This window comes from Phacochoerus africanus, chromosome 1, assembly GCF_016906955.1.
Source record: "Phacochoerus africanus isolate WHEZ1 chromosome 1, ROS_Pafr_v1, whole genome shotgun sequence".
Classification (NCBI taxonomy): domain Eukaryota; kingdom Metazoa; phylum Chordata; class Mammalia; order Artiodactyla; family Suidae; genus Phacochoerus; species Phacochoerus africanus.
The window spans coordinates 17,023,598-17,040,697 of record NC_062544.1 but is presented as its reverse complement, the minus strand read 5'-3'; the positions used below and the strand labels follow the sequence as shown (position 1 = coordinate 17,040,697).

General features: G+C 42.6%; 1 protein-coding gene across 1 annotated transcript in view; it reads left to right on the top strand.

Moving 5' to 3' along the window:
* The window catches only part of ATP10B (ATPase phospholipid transporting 10B (putative)), a 129,537-nt gene that overhangs the window by 69,746 nt on the left and 42,691 nt on the right, over positions 1-17,100 (top strand). Inside the window, exons 10-13 of the mRNA XM_047782200.1 lie at positions 2,551-2,742; positions 4,493-5,093; positions 7,405-7,514; positions 9,401-9,527. Coding sequence (XP_047638156.1) covers positions 2,551-2,742; positions 4,493-5,093; positions 7,405-7,514; positions 9,401-9,527 — 1,030 coding nt within the window. The remainder of the gene's footprint in view (positions 1-2,550; positions 2,743-4,492; positions 5,094-7,404; positions 7,515-9,400; positions 9,528-17,100) is intronic.

The following is a 17,100-nucleotide window of genomic DNA, read 5'->3' as shown; positions in this document are numbered from 1 at the left end:
GCTCCATGGATGTACCTAGAACATAAGAAACACTCCATGAATAGGAACTAGCATTAATGTTATGAGAAGTTGCCTCAGAGTTCCTTGAGTGGTGTCAATAAAATGATGACAGGTACTGGAGGGATCCTGGAATCTGGTTAAGGGAGTTGCATGGGAGCATTAATAAAGGAACACAGCTACCTTACCATGGCCACAGAAAGGAAGATCCTAGACTCAGAATCAAATGATCTGATATTCAATTCTGGCTTTCCACCACTCATGGAGTGACATTGGTCAAGTCAGACCATCTCTATATGCTTCAGTTAAGTTGGAATTGGAGTTCCCATCGTGGTGCGGTGGTTAACGAATCTGACTAGGAACCATGAGGTTGCGGGTTCGATCCCTGGCCTTGCTCAGTGTGTTAAGGATCCGGCGTTGCCGTGAGCTTCGGTGTAGGTCAGAGGCGTGGCTCAGATCCCACATTGCTGTGGCTCTGGTGTGGGCCAGTGGCTACAACTCTGATTAGACCCCTAGCCTGGGAACTCCATGTGCTGTGGGAATGGCCCTAGAAAAGGCAATAAGACAAAAACAAAAAAAAAAGTTGGAATTAGTTGCGTGTCAATTTGGGACTGTGAGATGCTGGTGAGGTCACCTAAATGACATTGGAAAGGTAGGACTGGCCTCATCAGTGTGATGAGTTCCTGCTCAGACAACTGTACCCAAAGGCAGAGAGGATGGATGGTGCCTGCTCCTTCCCAAGCTTCATGAAACGAGGGACACTGTGTGGCATGAATGGCTCACCATGCCTTATTAGAAGGCAAGGAAATGAAGGGCAGACATGGTATAGTTTTACTAGTCGCTTCTTTTTAATAAATGGGGTTTTTCCTGGATGCTGTCTCTTATGATAGGATGAAGACTGCACTCTAAGACTTACGTGCTCCATCACAGTCCAATCCACTTCCTTTGATTTCCCTGGGCTGTTGGAAAACCCAGCTCTCAACCCTGCAGCCATCCAGCATCTCCGTACCTGTCTGAGCCTCCTCTCCCATGGCTCTCATCTATGCCAACAGCCCCCAGGGAGGAGAGACTCTGACTTCTGGAGTCACTGCAGTTGGTAGTCAAAGAAAACACGGTCTGCAGGCTCTTTCCTCGCAAAATTTCTTTAAATCCCGACTTAGGTTCTTGATTGTAAAACTTGCTAGGTCATTGGCCCTCAGTCTTTACGTTGCATGAATCAATCAAGCTGCCCCTGGTCCATCTTTTTCAATCACTGACACTCTTTCTTCTAAACCTTAAATAATCTGTGAAGTCTGAACATTGATAAAAAGTTTTATATAGAAACTTCTTTGCAGAATGGTTTTTGTCCTATCTTCAAAGAGCCGGTGTTTATTGAACATCTGCTTCAAACAAAGCGATATTGAGGCTCCAGAAAACACAACTTCATGAAAAGGCAGAGGATCTTAGTTTATCTCTAGAGAGATTAAATATGCACATAGAATTTTTGAATTTAAAATGTAGGTCAATATGTAGTTGAATTCTAGGGGGATGGGAGAATTGGCTACTCCTACAAAGACATGAAAAATCGGAAACCCATGAGTCAGATTCAGCCCACAGATTTTTAAAAAAAGAAACCAAAAAAAAAAAAGTTCTCACATCATCTCTACTTTATCCTGAAAAATCCAGAGTTTGGTCAAAAGGCACTCACCATGGAACATTTCCCTAGCAGGGAAGTTGCCACCTTCTGGATGAGACAGGACTTGCCAGGTCTTACTGCCCTGCCACAGTGTCCCCATCCTTACCTTGGCTGACTTCCTTTATTTACCTCAGCTGCCTGACCCCTGTGGACATCCCGAGTGTAAGAACCTGCTATTGTGGCTCAGAGAACTCACTACGGGCTGGATAAGGTATCATGGATACATGGGAGTTTTCATGGTTATTGAAATCTAAGTTGGATTTTGGTAGACAGGAGAGGAGTTTTCAAACAGGACACAATCACAGGCACAAAAGGGCATTGTACACCAAGTGAGGCAGCAAACAGACCATCTGACAGAGCCAAGGGTCCATGGTGCAGAGTGGTGGGAATAAGGAGTAGAAACTGGGAGAGAATTTAGATGCCAGACTCTATCAACCATGCTAACAACGAACATCCCCTGAAGGTTTTTTAAGCTCAAAAAAAAAAAAAAAAACCTTGAGGAAAATTGCGCTTTAGGAAGATGTGTGGGTGATACATCTGAAGGGTTAGAAAGAAAGGGGGTAAAAGGCAGCAACCCCACTTTAGAGGCTGATGCAGAAATCCAGAATGGAGGGATAGTGGATCTGAGCCTGGAGGGATTAGAATTATTAAGAATGAGGGATAAAGGTTGAGGGGACACTGGGGGAAGAACTACCAGAGCCTATAATTGATGAACCAGGAAACAAATAAGACTCTGCAGTGACCATGTCTGTGGGAGGGAGTGCAGGACCACAGAGAGGGCTAAATCAGCCTTTCCCAGGCATGGAAGAATTTGCTGGAAGAGGCCTTCCTCCTCAGCCCCTTCAGGAAAGACCCTGACCCAGGCCTTTCTCTCCTAGGAAAAAGATGTGACTCCAGATAAGCATCTCCTGACCAAGGTGCAAGATGCAGCTCTTTGGCTGGAGGACTTGTCAGACACCAGACCCTCCAAGCCTTCCCTCTCCACCACCTCCTCCATTGCTGACTTCTTCCTTGCCTTAACCATCTGCAATTCCGTCATGGTCTCCACAACCACCGAGCCCCGGCAGAGGGTAAGGACAGTGATGGTGGGGTGGGATGGATGTGTAGAGGGGTAGAGGCAAGAGGGGAAGACCTGCACAGAGGGGACAAGATACTTTGGTCCTAGCCCCAGTGTCGCCATTTAACCACTGTGAGAACTCAAAGAGACCTCTTATCCTTTCTGGGCCTCAGTGTCCTCATTTTTTAAATAAAATGGAAAAAAAATTACATACAAGCTCCCTGGGTAGCTTTCACATTTTGTGTCTGTCTTCAGGGTAGATGTTAAAAGTTAATATTTACTGAGCACTTGCTATATGCCTCCTCTCCATGCCAAACACGTCACCTGCATTATCATTTAATCCTCACAGCCCAACAACCCTATAAGATATGTCCTTGGATTTAATAAGTGACAAAACAGTGGTTCAAAGAGCTTGAGTAACTTAAGGAATGATATATGGTTAATACATGGCAGAACCATCTCTACAGTTCTCTAATAATATCATGGTATACAGATATCTGCTTTCTAATGGGGGTTTTAAAAAATAATTAACACCAAGTGTGAAGGTCTGCCAGTCTGGACTTAACACAGCTGGATAGCCATTTATAGAAGGTCATACTCTGAATTATTTTTCAGTACTGGAGATAGATTTATCTTCAGTTATTTGCAAACTCTCATCCAAGCTCTGTTATAAGTAATAAAAATAAATGGATGTTAAAACTTGTGGCCACAATATTAAGAAAAAGAGGGTTCAAGACTTGTGGCTGCCAAGAGGGAAGGGACAGGAATGGCATGGACTAGGAATTTGGATGAGTAGATGCAAACTATTACATTTAGAATGGATAAGCAATGGGGTCCTACCATATAGCACAGGGAACTATATTTGTCAACCTCCTGGGATAGACCATGATGAAAAAGAATACTAAAAAAAGAGTGTGTGTGTTTGTGTGTATGACTGAATCACTTCACTGCACAGCAAAAATTGGCACAATATTGTAAATCAACTATACTTTAATAAAATATATAAAAGAAAAAAGACAAGGAGGGTTCACCCAGGTACCAAACCAGAACCTCCCATTATTACACGCCGATTCTAAACTACCCTGAAAATTTGGCAAGTTATCGGAAGTCTTCAGGGAGTTTTTGGAGGCAGGAAGTGTTATCTGAGAAATTCACCCTATTTTCAAGTGAGAAAGAATTACCATTTGGGGAAGAACAGCATCCAGTTCTCAACTTTGAAGTTAATGGAGGGGCTTTAGCTGGCAGGCATTTCGAGATCCCAGTCCGTGGAGTGAGATAGACCCAGATCCGCGTCTCAGCTCTGCTACTTACACACTGGCTGATCACAACCAATTTAAGTTCTTTATGCATCGGTTTCCCCTCATCCAGAAATTAGGAAAATGATAGTATCCCCTAGAGTTGCTGGGAGGATGAAGTGAGATGCTATATGCAAAAACAAAGCAGACAAGGCAATGGCAAGGGTTCAGGTCATGTGTCTCCTACTGAGTCTGGCTTTTGTCTCCTTTACTTTGCTTTTCCAATGATCACAGTAGAATGGTCATAAGAGAGAGGAAAATGAGCACCACCAATCCCTAGAATTCAGGGCTGGGAGGAAACCAGTGGCCTCACTCCCTCATGTTAAGAGGTGGGAGGACTTGCCCACCATCAAGGAAGGACCACCTGAACCATTGATTGGCAGAATGATCTTGTTATTCTGCCATGAGGCAGCTTGATAATTTTCCCAACCTGAAGAGGAGTGTTTTCTTTTCCTCTTTCACCGCCAGGTCACTATGCCACCCTCAACTAAGGCTCTGGGGACATCCCTGGAGAAGATCCAGCAGCTGTTCCACAGGCTGAAGCTTTCAAGTCTCAGCCAGTCATTCTCATCCACTGCACCCTCCGACACAGACCTGGGGGAGAGTTTTGGGGCCAACATCCCCACCATGGACTCAGAAGAGAGAGACGATGAGTCTGAAGGTAGCGGCGGCTATTCCACCGACGGTGGCTACAGGAGCAGCACATGGGAGAAGGGCGACATCCTAGAGGTGGGGCCGGGGGCCTCCCTGGAGGAGGTGCTGCAGGCCCCAGCCCTCGGCCTGGCCAGCCCAGAACTCTGTTATGAGGCCGAGAGCCCGGATGAGGCTGCCCTGGTGCATGCTGCCCATGCTTACAGCTTCACGCTGGTGTCCCGCACGCCTGAGCAGGTGACCGTGCGCTTGCCCCAAGGCACCTGCCTCACCTTTGATGTCCTCTGCACACTGGACTTTGACTCTGTCAGGAAGAGGATGTCCGTGGTGGTGAGGCATCCGCTGACTGGTGAGATCATCGTTTATACCAAGGGCGCTGACTGCGTCATCATGGACCTGCTGGAAGACCCCGCCCATGGTGAGTCCACCTGACCCAGAATCCAGGAGAGGAGGGCTGATGAGGGGCTGGAGTTATATAGTGTCACTCTGTCTGGAGAGTCCCACCTGGAACGCAAAACCCACAACATGCTCTCAAAGCAGCTTCCTTAAAACCTGCTGCTTTCTACATCTTCTCAACCTGGAGAGTTACACAGCTCATTATTAGCTTATTAAAGGCTTTAATAAGTCTTGTCAGAGGGGAACCTCTTTAACTTTATCCCAGTTTCTAGTTTCCCAAACTCATTTAAATATAGACTCTCCATACAATTTTTTTTTCACCAGGACATCCATTAATGAATCCTAGACATACTCTGGTCCTAACTCTTAGTTTTGGAGAGAAGCCAACTGAACCCAAAGAGGGAATTGGCTTAAGAGATGGGTCCAGCTAACTAACAGTAAATGCTACATGGAGGTATCGTGAATCCCAGTTCAGAGCTCTGTCCATGCCACCAAAATTCTGCATCAAGCTCAGTTCACTCTGTGAAGCCTCAGGTGGCCCTCTTTATCATCCCTTTCCTCAGCCTCCCCCAAATGGATTTTCATAAACTTGCTCCAAGCCAGAAAAATGTTCCAAAGTCCCTCTATATCAGTGTCCAATTTTGGAGCAGCATGAATTAGTGTGCAGCCGTTTCCTGACAGCTAACAAGGAGAAGACAGTTATGAGGCTATGATTCTCCCAGGATAGTAGATTCCAGCCAAGCTTTAGAATTGCCTGGGCAGCCATGTGCCTCCTGTATTATCAGCTATGGATCAGAGCCAGGAGGTTCACAAGGATTGATGAGTGTTTAGAAAGGGAAGGGAGCTAATTAGGTCTCTTCATCCCCATACTCTGGCAGACAAGTGAATTCAGTGTTGCTGAGTCAAGGGAGACACAGCATTCTATCCCTGGGCAACAGTAATCCAAGCTGCCTCCAGAGATGTTTCTTTATTTGTTCCTCAGCTGATTCCAAAATGGATTATAGATGTGGCCAATAAAAGATACATATACATTGTTACTGTAAGATTTGAGAAGCAAAGCTGGGAAAAGGTAGGGAACAAAATAAATCAGGCTTAATGTATTTACAGTGTTGCAACATTCACTTTGACCCTGGTATTCCTGGTAGCCTGAGCAAAAAGGTACACTTAAAGGCACACAGGTAGAAGGTAAAATGTGTTTCATCTTAGGAGCTGATGTCTTTGAAAATAACACATTGTAGATGGTACTCAAAAAGACAAAGGTTAAAGGCACCAGGAAAACTGGGAGCACCTGAAAATGAGAAAATAATCTTTGAAGGGAATTTTATACTGCTTAAAAGCAGCCTTAGAATAGTATGCAGAAAAAAAATCAGAGCTTTGTTGAACTCTTATCTTACTGTTAAGAATTGTACTTTTAATTTTGTACTGTATGGAGGGATGGATGAGGTACACAAAATCTGTTTACTGCTCAAGGGCTTCTAAAGCTTTCATTCAAGCCCTGGTAAAGAAGGATTCCAAAGCTTTTTCCAAGCTCATCTTTATGATCAGTTGCCACTAATTGGTGATGTCTGGACATCTTGGGTAAAATAAGTGGTTGGCGATGGCATCAGTCCTGCCCCGTAACTGCTACTCCAGGCTGAAAAAAAATCTTTTTATCTGGTACATAAATAGTACTGGGATTTCAATAGAAAAAGATAAATTTTTTCTAGGAGAAACTTATGTAGGACTTCAAAAGGGGGACTTGGAGTAACACAAAGTATTTTTCACACTAGATTTATAGAAAACCAAAAAATATTGTTTCTAAATCTAACTCAGCAAACTCAGTATGGTGAAGAACTTAGCAATGAGATTCAGGTCTGTAGCTGTCTTGGGAGAAAACTTGCTTTAAGGACTGAAGTAGGTGGCAGAGAAGGTGATGGGTAGTACCTCTAAGATCTGACAGAAAGCTGGTCATCCAGGGCCAAACTAGCCACATGGAAAACTCCTTAGGTAACAACAAAGATTCATATTTCTGGTCCCCTGATACATCAGGCCTTCAACCAGACCTGGAAGTCTCTATTATTTAAGTTTCCAATGATTCTGATCCAAACAGGTAATTGGAACAATACCTAAAACCACCTCCATCTCTTAAATGGTACTTCTTTCAGTCAGACTTTGGATGATCAGATGGAGCAAGCAATATAAGGCCATGGAGATATCACCTTTGGGGAGCACAGGAGAGCTCCTCTGCATTTCTGGGGTAAAGGGATTCCTCCTCTAAAGATTCCAGAGTGTTAGGAACAAGGATCCCTAAGCATTTGTACATGGCCTCACGGGGGACAATGACTATTTGACAGTGACTGACACTGATGTGGAAAAGAAGGTGAGGAAAATCCGAGCCCGGACCCAGAAGCATCTAGACATGTATGCAAGAGATGGCCTTCGAACACTGTGCATTGCCAAGAAGGTAAGAACAAATTCTGCACTTAGTGCCTGAAAGGCCTCAACCCTGCCTCTGTCTTTTTTATTTTTCTTTAGAAGATCTTCAGTGTTGGTGGTTTTAATATTTTTACAATTAGCTCTCCTGACCACAGAGACCCTCATCTGACAATTTTGCTGGGGTAGAAATATGAATGGCAAGTTTTCTTATCAATATGTGTTTATGGTTCCTTGCTTTCCATTGGCTATATAGTTGCTAACCTATAACTCATAAAATCACTTGAATATGAAAGTCCCTTTGTGACACGGTGGGTTAAGGATGCTGCCTGCCACAGCTGTGGTGCAAATTGGAACTGCAGCACAGTCTTGATCCCTGGTCCGGGAACTTCCATATGCTGTAGGTACACCCCCCAAAAAAAATAATAATAATAATTTCAACGTTATAATTTTGCCTTCAAAGGAGCCTCTTAACATTTTAATTATTTACCTAGATTTGTAATTTGAGAGATTTCATGGGATCACGTGCAAATCTAGATTCCTGGTTTCTCTTGAAAATTTAGAGGATCTAGAAAACCGGATCTCCATTCTTGAATAGGCACAAATAGCCAGAGCCATATGGCAGGTGACCCCTTTGCTAAAGGATGTATTCTGCTGTGTTCTGCAGCTGGTCACAGTTCCTACTATCCCCAATTGCATTGCCCTTGGTCCAGTTATTGGCATACCTCATGCCATGTAGGTATTTGACTTTGCAGCCTCTATGGGAAAGGCAGGGAAGGAGCTATGAACCTCAGAGCTGATTTTAAGGTACCTAAAATCAGGTCAGGGAGATATGATTGGCATACATTTCAAGAAGGCTGGAAGTGATTTCTTCTCCATAAATCCCCAGAGTGCTTCATCTCATTTACAGTGCCTAGTGCAACACAGAGTTTAAGAGCATCCAATTTAAAGCCACACCCACCCAGTACAAGTCCCAGTCTCACCACGTATCTGTGGCGTGACCTTGGGCAAATTTCTTCACCTCTCTGAGCTCCAGATGTTCCTCTCTATAAATGGTGCTATTGTCCCCTACTTCGTACAGTTGTCAGGGAGATTAAGATAACACAGGTACAGTGCCTGGGACCATGATCAGCACGTACCACTCTATAAATTGTAATTAGAGCCTTACCACCTTCTATTTTTCATTGAAATTACCTATTCCTATTTTGCCTCCTGTGATAAGACTGTTATTGTTGAAAGCAAAAGGCCTACCTGTGCCCCCTTGGTCTTCTCTGCAGTACCATACACAGAGGAAAAATTTAAGAATATTTCATGCTAGGACAAAAGAATCATTCATTACTCTTATAAGAGACAGTGGGCATGAAGGCCAGCTGGCCATCATTCAGCAAACTGGTGTGTTCAAAGAATAGAAAGAAAGCTAAGTTCATTACTGTCTCAGGGTCTTTGAACTTGCCCTTCCTCATGACTGATCCCATATGATTGAATCTCAGCCTACATGTCACTTGTCTAAGGAACCTGAAGGTCCACATGAAATAGCTCCTCTTCCCACAGCTATCCCCTACTCATGTCGCCCTTTTTACTTTCCACTGAGAACTCCTTAAAATGATCCGTCCTTCTATTTACTTTGATGATATCTTTCACCCTCCATTAACGCATAACCCCAGGCATGCAGGGCTCTTAGCTGCCTTGATCACAGCCATATCTCCAGTGCCCAGAGCATCGCAGGGGCTCCAGAGAAGTTTGGTGATAACAAAACGTGAGGATCAATCCTTCATTGATTGAAGCATTCAAAAAAAATCATTGAGTGGAGAGCCCATGTATTGTGTAGTGGAGCTCACACTGGCCATAGAGACCCAGCACATGGGAAAGTGGAACAGTTTACCCAGAGTTGTGGGTAAACCTATTCTTGTCTCCTAGGTCCTAAGTGAAGAGGACTTTCAGCGATGGGCCAGCTTCCGGCATGAGGCTGAGGCATCCCTCAACAACAGAGATGAGCTTCTCATGCAGACGGCACAGCATCTGGAAAATCAACTCACCTTACTTGGTAGCTAAAAATAAGTTATCTTTGCACTTTTTAAAAGAAATGCTGCAAGCTGGAGAGGGAGTTCTTGGCATTGGTTCTAACATTGCTACTCATGTGTCTCAATTAGGAGCCTCCCTGGGGTGCCCTTCCAGACATTTGACACAAATAGGCTGTGCCAGCACCCAGCCCCAACTCCACACCCAGCTTCCTGCTGGATTAAGGCCTCATTGCTTCTCCTCCAGCTATTTGCATGTTTATTGAGCACCTACTATGTCCAACTAGCATGCTAGGTATTGTGGTTACAAAGGGAACAAGAGCCACAGGCTCTGCCCTCCCAGAGCTCAGAAGCCAGCAAAGAAACATAAATGATCAAACAAGTAATTTCAGCAGAGTGTGATGAGGGCTGGGCTGGCAGATATACCTAGTGGGAAGGAAACACAAAGGAGAAGGTGCTAACCCAGTGTGGTACCAAGAAGGGCACAGGGCATCTGGAACTGAGCAGAACAAAGGAGCTGGTCAAAGGGAGAGGGTGTTCCAGGAGACGGAAAGTCCTGGATGAAGGTGTGGAGGCAAGAAGTCCCAGGCTGACTGGGAACTCAGAGGTCTGCAGTGGCTGCACTGCATGCAGCTTGTGGAGAAAAGTCAGAAGGACCCAGGTTATTATGAAGGGTCATGTGAATTATAAACTAAAAGTTTAGAGACAGGAAGGGAGTCAACGCAGGGACAGATCTGTGTTTTACAAAATTACTCTACTGGCTGCTGTGTAAAAGTTAGATGAATATGCTGGGGAAAGATGGAAAACACCAACTTAAAGACAGCACTGGGATCTCTGTTGAAGGAACAGCATTGCCAAGGGAGAAGGGGGAGGCTTTACCTATCATGGTGAATCTCACAGCTCAGTAGCAAGATCTAAGAAAGGCAGTGCTTGAACAGCATGCGTGCACTGGCTACATGATGAAAGCCTTCTTTCATCTTGGGAGGCCATGGTGACCAGAGGATAAAGCCATCTTTTGTCCCTGTGGAGAGCTTGCCAGGGAAACACCCCCAAATCCCTCTGAGCCATCATTCCTCCACTGGGTAAATCACACTCTGCCAAGCTCTCAGCCAGGCAGGGATGAAGGGGGGGAAACCCAGATCATTGTAAGAAAACAGTAATACTTACTTTTTTTTTACAGTTTTATTTTATTTTATTTTTATTTTTTATTACTCAATGAATTTATTACATTTATAGTTTTACAATGATCATCACAATCCAGTTTTATAGAATTTCAATCCCACAAAGCCAGCATATCCCCCCACCCCCTGAAGTGTCTCCTTTGGAAACCATAAGTTTTTCAAAGTCTGTGAGTCAGTATCTGTTCTGCAAAGTTCATTCTGTCCTTTTTTCAGATTCCACATATCAGTGAAAGCATTTGATATTGGTGCCTCATTGTATGACTGACTTCACTTAGCATGGTAATTTCTAGGTCCATCCAGGTTGCTAAAAATGCCAGTATTTAATTCCTTTTAATGGCTGAGTCATATTCCATTGTGTATATGTACCACTTCTTCCTGAGCCACTCCACTGTCAATGGACATTTAGGTTGTTTCCATGTCTTGGCTATTGAAAATAGTGCTTCAGTGAACATTGGATACGTGCGTCTTTTCGAGTTATGGTTTTCTCTGGGTAGATCCCCAGGAGTGGGATTGCTAGATAAAATGGTAGTTCTATGTTTAGTTTTCTGAGGAATCTCCATACTGTTTTCCACAGTGGTTGCACCACTTTACAATCCCACCAACAGTGTACTAGGGTTCCATTTTCTCCACACCCTCTCCAGCACTTACTGTTTGTAGACTTTGTGATGATGGCCATTCTGACTGGTGTAAGGTGGTACCTCATCGTGGTTTTGATTTGCATGTCTCTAATATTGAGAGATGTTGAACATCTTTTCATGTGTTTTTTGGCCATCTGCATATCTTCTTTGCAGAACTGTCTGTTTAGATCTTCTGCCCATTTTTTGATGGGGTTGTTTTTTTGGTATGGAGCTGTAGGAGGTGTTTATAAATTTTGGAGATTAATCCCTTGTCAGTTGATTCGTTTGCAGATTTTCTCCCATTCTGTGGGTTGTCTTTTTGTGTTGTTTAGGGTTTCCTTTGCTGTGCAGAAACTTCGAAGTTTGATTAGATCCCATTTGTTTATTTTTGTTTTTATTGTCATTACTCTAAGAGGTGGATCTGAGAAGATGTTGCTGTCGTTTATGTCAGAGAATGTTTGGCCTATGTTTTTCTCTAAGAGTTTTATAGTGTCTGATCTTCTATCTAGGTCTTTAATCCATTTGGAGTTTATTTTTGTGTATGGTGCTAGGGAGTGTTCTAATTTCATTCTTTTCCATGTGGCTGTCCAGTTTTCCAGCACCACTTATTGAACAGGCTGTCTTCTCTCCATTGTATATTCTTGCCTCCTTTGTCATAGACTAGTTGGCTGTAGGTGCGTGGGTTTATTTCTGGGCTTTCTATCCTGTTCCACTGATCTATATTTCTGTCTTTGTGCCAGTACCATACAGTTTTGACAACTGTTGCTTTGTAGTATAGTCTGAAGTCAGGGAGCCTGATTCCTCCAGCTCCATTTTTCTTTATCAGGATGTCTTTGGCTATTCTGGGTCTTTTGTGCTTCCAAACAAACTTTAAAATATTTTGTTCAAGTTCTGACAAAAATGTCCTTGGTAATTTGATAGGGATTACATTGAATCTGTACATTGCCTTAGGTAGTATATTCATTTTGATAATATTAACTATTCCAATCCAAGAGCATGGTATGTCTTTCTAACTATTTGTGTCATCTTTGATTTCGTTCATCAGTGTCTTATAGTTTTCATAGTACAGGTCTTCTGTCTCTTTAGGTACCTCTCCCTAGGTATTTTATTCTTTCGGATGGAGTGGTAAATGGGATTGCTTCCCTAATTTCTCTTTCTGATCTTTCATTGTGAGTATATAGAGATGCCGTCTATTTCTGTGTATTAATTTTGTATTCTGTGACTTTGCCAAATTCATAGATGAGCTCTAACAGTTTTCTGATAGAGTATTTAGGATTCTCTAGGTATAGTATCATGTTATCTGCAAATAGTGATAGTTTTACTTCTTCTTTTCCAATTTGGATTCCTTTTATCTCTTTTACTTCTCTGACTGCTGTGGCTAGGACTTCCAAAACTACATTGAATAGTAGTTACAAGAGAGGACGTCCATGTCTTGTTCCTGATCTCAGTGGGAATTCTTTGAGCTTTTCACCATTGAGAATGCTGTTAGCTGTGGGTTTGTCATATATGACCTCTATGATGTTGAGGTGGATTCCCTCTATGCCCACTTTCTGAAGGGTTTTTATCGGAAATGGGTGTGGTATTTTGTCAATGGCTTTTTCTGCATCTATTGAGAGGATCATATGGTTTTTTATTCTTCAGTTTGTTACTGTGGTGTATCACACTGATTGATTTGTGGATATTGAAGAACCCTTGCATTCCTGGGATAAATCCCACTTGATCATGATGTACAATCCTTCTAATGTATTGTTGGATGCAGTTTGCTAGTATTTTGTTGAGGATTTCATCAGTGAAATTGGCCTGTAGTTTTCTATTTTTGTGGAATCTTTGTCTGCTTTTGGTATCAGGGTGATGATGGCCTCATAGAATGAGTTTGGGAGTGTTCCTTCCTCTGCAACTTTTTGGAATAGTTTCAGAAGGGTAAGTGTTAGTTCTTCTCTAAATGTTTGATAGAATTTGCCTGTGAAGCCATCTGGTCCTGGACTTTTGTTTATTGGAAGTTTTTTAATCACAGTTTCAATTTTAGTATTTGTGGTGAGTCTCTTCATCTTTTCTGTTTCATCTTGGTTTAGTCTTGGAAGATTGTACTTTTCTCAGAATATGTCCATTTCTTCTAGGTTTTCCATTTTATTGGCATATAGTTGCATATAGTAGTCTTTTATGATCCTTCGTATTTTTTTTTTTTTGTCTTTTTGCTATTTCTTTGGGCCGCTCCCACGGCATATGGAGGTTCCCAGGCTAGGGGTCTAATCAGAGCTATAGCTGCCAGCCTATGCCAGAGCCACAGCAACGCAGGATCCGAGCCACGTCTGCAACCTACACCACAGCTCACGGCAATGCTGGATCGTTAACCCACTGAGCAAGGGCAGGGACCGAACCCGCAACCTCATGGTTCCTAGTTGGATTCGTTAACCACTGCGCCACGACAGGAACTCCTGATCCTTTGTATTTCTGTGATGTCTGTTGTTACTTCTCCTTTTTCATTTCTAATTTTATTGATTTGAGTCTTCTTTCTTTTTTGTTTGATGAGTCTGGCTAAAGGTTTATCAATTTTGTTGATCTTTTCAAAGAACCAGCTTTTCATTTCATTGATCTTTTCTATGGTTTTCTTCATTTCTATTTCATTGATTTCAGCTCTGATGTTCATGATTTCTTTCCTTCTACTAACTTTAGGTCTTGTCTGTTCTTCTCTGTCTAGCTGCCTTAGGTGTAAAGTTAGCCCGTTTATTCGAGCTTCTTCTTGTTTCCTGAGGTGGGCTTGTATTGCTATAAACTTTCCTCTTAGAACGGCTTTTGCTCCATCCCATAGGTTTTCAAGTGTCATATCTTCATTGTCATTTGCTTCTAGGTATTTTTACATTTCCTCTTTGATTCCTTCAGTGACCCATTGGTTGGTTAGTAGCATGTTGTGTTTTTTTGCAGTTTTTTTTTTCTTGTTAATTTCCAGTCATATAGCATTGTGGTTGGAAAAGATGCTTGATATGATTTCAATTTTCTTAGTTACTGAGGTTGGATTTGTTGCCCAGGATGTGATCAATCTTAGAGAATGTTCCATGTGCAATTGAGAAGAATGTGTATTCTGTTGCTTTTGGATGGAATGTCCTATAAATATTTATTAAGTCCATCTGGTTTAATGTATCATTCAGGGCCTGTGTTTCCTTATTGATTTTCTGTCTGGATGATCTGTCCATTTCTGTAAGTGGGATGTTAATATCCCCCACTATTATTGTCAATTTGTCCTTTTAAGGTTGTTAGCAGTTGCCTTATATGTTGTGGTGAACCTATGTTGGGTGCATAGATATTTAAAATTGTTATATCTTCCTCTTGGATTGATCATTAGGTAGTGACCTTCCTTGTTCCTTAAAATATTCTTCATTTTAAAGTCTATTTTGTCTGATATGAGTATTGCTACTCCAGCTTTCTTTTGATTCCTGTTTGCATGGAATATTTTCCTCCATCCTCTCACTTTCTATTTGTATGTGTCCCTAGAATTGAAGTGGGTCTCTTGAAGGCAGAATATATATGGGTTTTGTTTTTGTATCCATTCAGCCAGTCTATGTCTTTTTGTTGGGGTATTTAGTCCATTAACATTTAAGGTAACTATTGATATGTATGTTCTCATTGCCGTTTTATTAATTGCTTTGGATTTGTTTTTTGGTTTTTTTTTTGCCCTTTTTTCTTCCCTTCTTTTGTTCTCTCCTCTTCTGGATTGATGACTATCTTTAGTGTTGTATTTGCGTTGATTTTTCTTATTTGTTTGTGAATCGATTGTAGATTTTTGGTTTGCAGTTATTCTGAAGTTTTGATATGAGTCTATATATATATATGAGATTGTTATAAGTTTTTGTTCTCTTAATTGCAAGTGCATCTCCAGTGTCTTGCATTTGTACCCACATCTTCTCATGATTTCTGATTTTGGTGGCATAATTGTGCATGGATGATTTTGTATCTTTACTGTATATATACCTTTACTGGTGAGCCTTGTCATTTGTGGTATTTTTGTTTTGTGTTGCTGTCTTTTCTTTTCTGCCTAGAGAAGTTCCTTTAGTATTTGTTGTAAGGCTGGTTTAGTGTTGCTGGATTCTCTCAACTCTTGCTTATCTGTGAAGGTTTTGCTTTCTCCTTCAAATCTGGATGAGAGCCTTGCTGGGTGAAGTAATCTTCGTTGGAGGTTTTTTGTTTTCATCACATTAAGTATATCATGCCACTCCCTTCTAGCCTGCAAGAGTTTCTGCTGAAAAATCTGCTGATAACCTTATTGGGGTTCCCTTGTATGTTATTTGTTTCTTTTCCCTAGCTGCTTTCAAGATTTTCTCTTTGTCTTTAATTTTGGTCAGTTTGGCTAATATGTGTCTTGGGGTGTTCCTCCTTGGGTTTATTTTATATGGTACTCATTGTGCTTCCTGGATTTGAGTGAGTGATTCCTTTCCCATGTTAGGGAAGTTTTCGGCTATTATCTCTTGGCATATTTCTTCTGTCCCCTTCTCTCTCTCTTCTCCTTCTGGCACCCCTATAATACAAATGTTGGTGTGTTTAATGTTGTCCCAGAGTTCTCTGAGACTCTCTTCATTTGTTTTCAATCTTTTTTCTCTTTTCTGTTCTGCATCTGTAATTTCCACTAATCTGTCCTCCACCTTGCTTATTTGTTATTCTGCCTCCTGTATTTTGCTGTTAGCTGCTTCTAGTGAATTTTTTATTTCAGTTATTGTATTTTGCATCTCTTCTTGTTTAAGTTTTATATCTTGTATCTCTTTGCTCAGTGTTTCCTGTAAGTTATCCATCTTTGCCTCCAGTTTATTTCCAATGTCTTGCATCCTCTTCAGCATCTACAGTCTAAAGCCTTTTTCCTGGAGGCTAAGAATCTCCTCCTCGCTTAGCTGATTTTCTGGGGTTTTTCCTTTCTCCCTCCTCTGAGTTATAGTTCTCCATCTTTTCATTTTGATAGGTTTTTGGTGTGGTGACCTTTTTGCAGATAATAGGATTATAGCCTCTCTTACTTCTGGTGTCTGTCCCCCTTGTGGCTGAAGTTGGTACAGGGGCTTGCTGTAGGCTTCCTGCTGGGAGGGGCTGATGCCTGCCCACTGGTAGGTAGAGCTCATTCCTATCCCTCTGGTGGGTGGGGCTTAGTCTCTGGATGGGATTAGAGGTGGCTGTGTGCCTGGGGGATCTTTAGGCAGCCTGTTTACTGAGGGGTGGGGCTGTGAACCCACCTGGATTGTTGTTTGCCCTGGGGCTTCTCAGCTGCTGAATGATGGTGGGGCCAGATTTTCCCAAAATGGCCACCTCCAGAGAAAGGCAGCTGCTGAATATTCCCAAGAGCTTTGCCTTCAATGTCCTTCCCTCACAACAAGCCACATTCACCCCTGTTTTCCCAGAATGCCCTCCAAGAACTGCAGTCAGGTTTGACCCAGATCGCTATGGAGACTTTGCTTTGCCCTGGGACCCAGTGCACGTGAAAGTCTGTGTATGACTTTTAAGAATGGGGTCTCCATTTCTCCCAGTCCTGTGGAGCTCCTGTGCACAAGCCCCACTGACCTTCAAGGCCAGATGCTCCAGGGGCTCTTTCTCCCAGTGCCAGATCCCCACACGTGGGAGTTTGATGTGAGGCTCAGAACTCTCACCCCTGTAGGTGAGTCTCTGTGAACCAGTTACTTTCCAGTCTGTGGGGTTTCCCACCTTGGAGGTATGGGGTTCCTTGTATGACATAATCACCCCTGCTACCTCTTGATGTGGCTTCCTCTTTGTCTTCTGGAGTAGGATATCTTTTTGAAGGCTTCTGTTCCATCTGATTGAAGATTGCT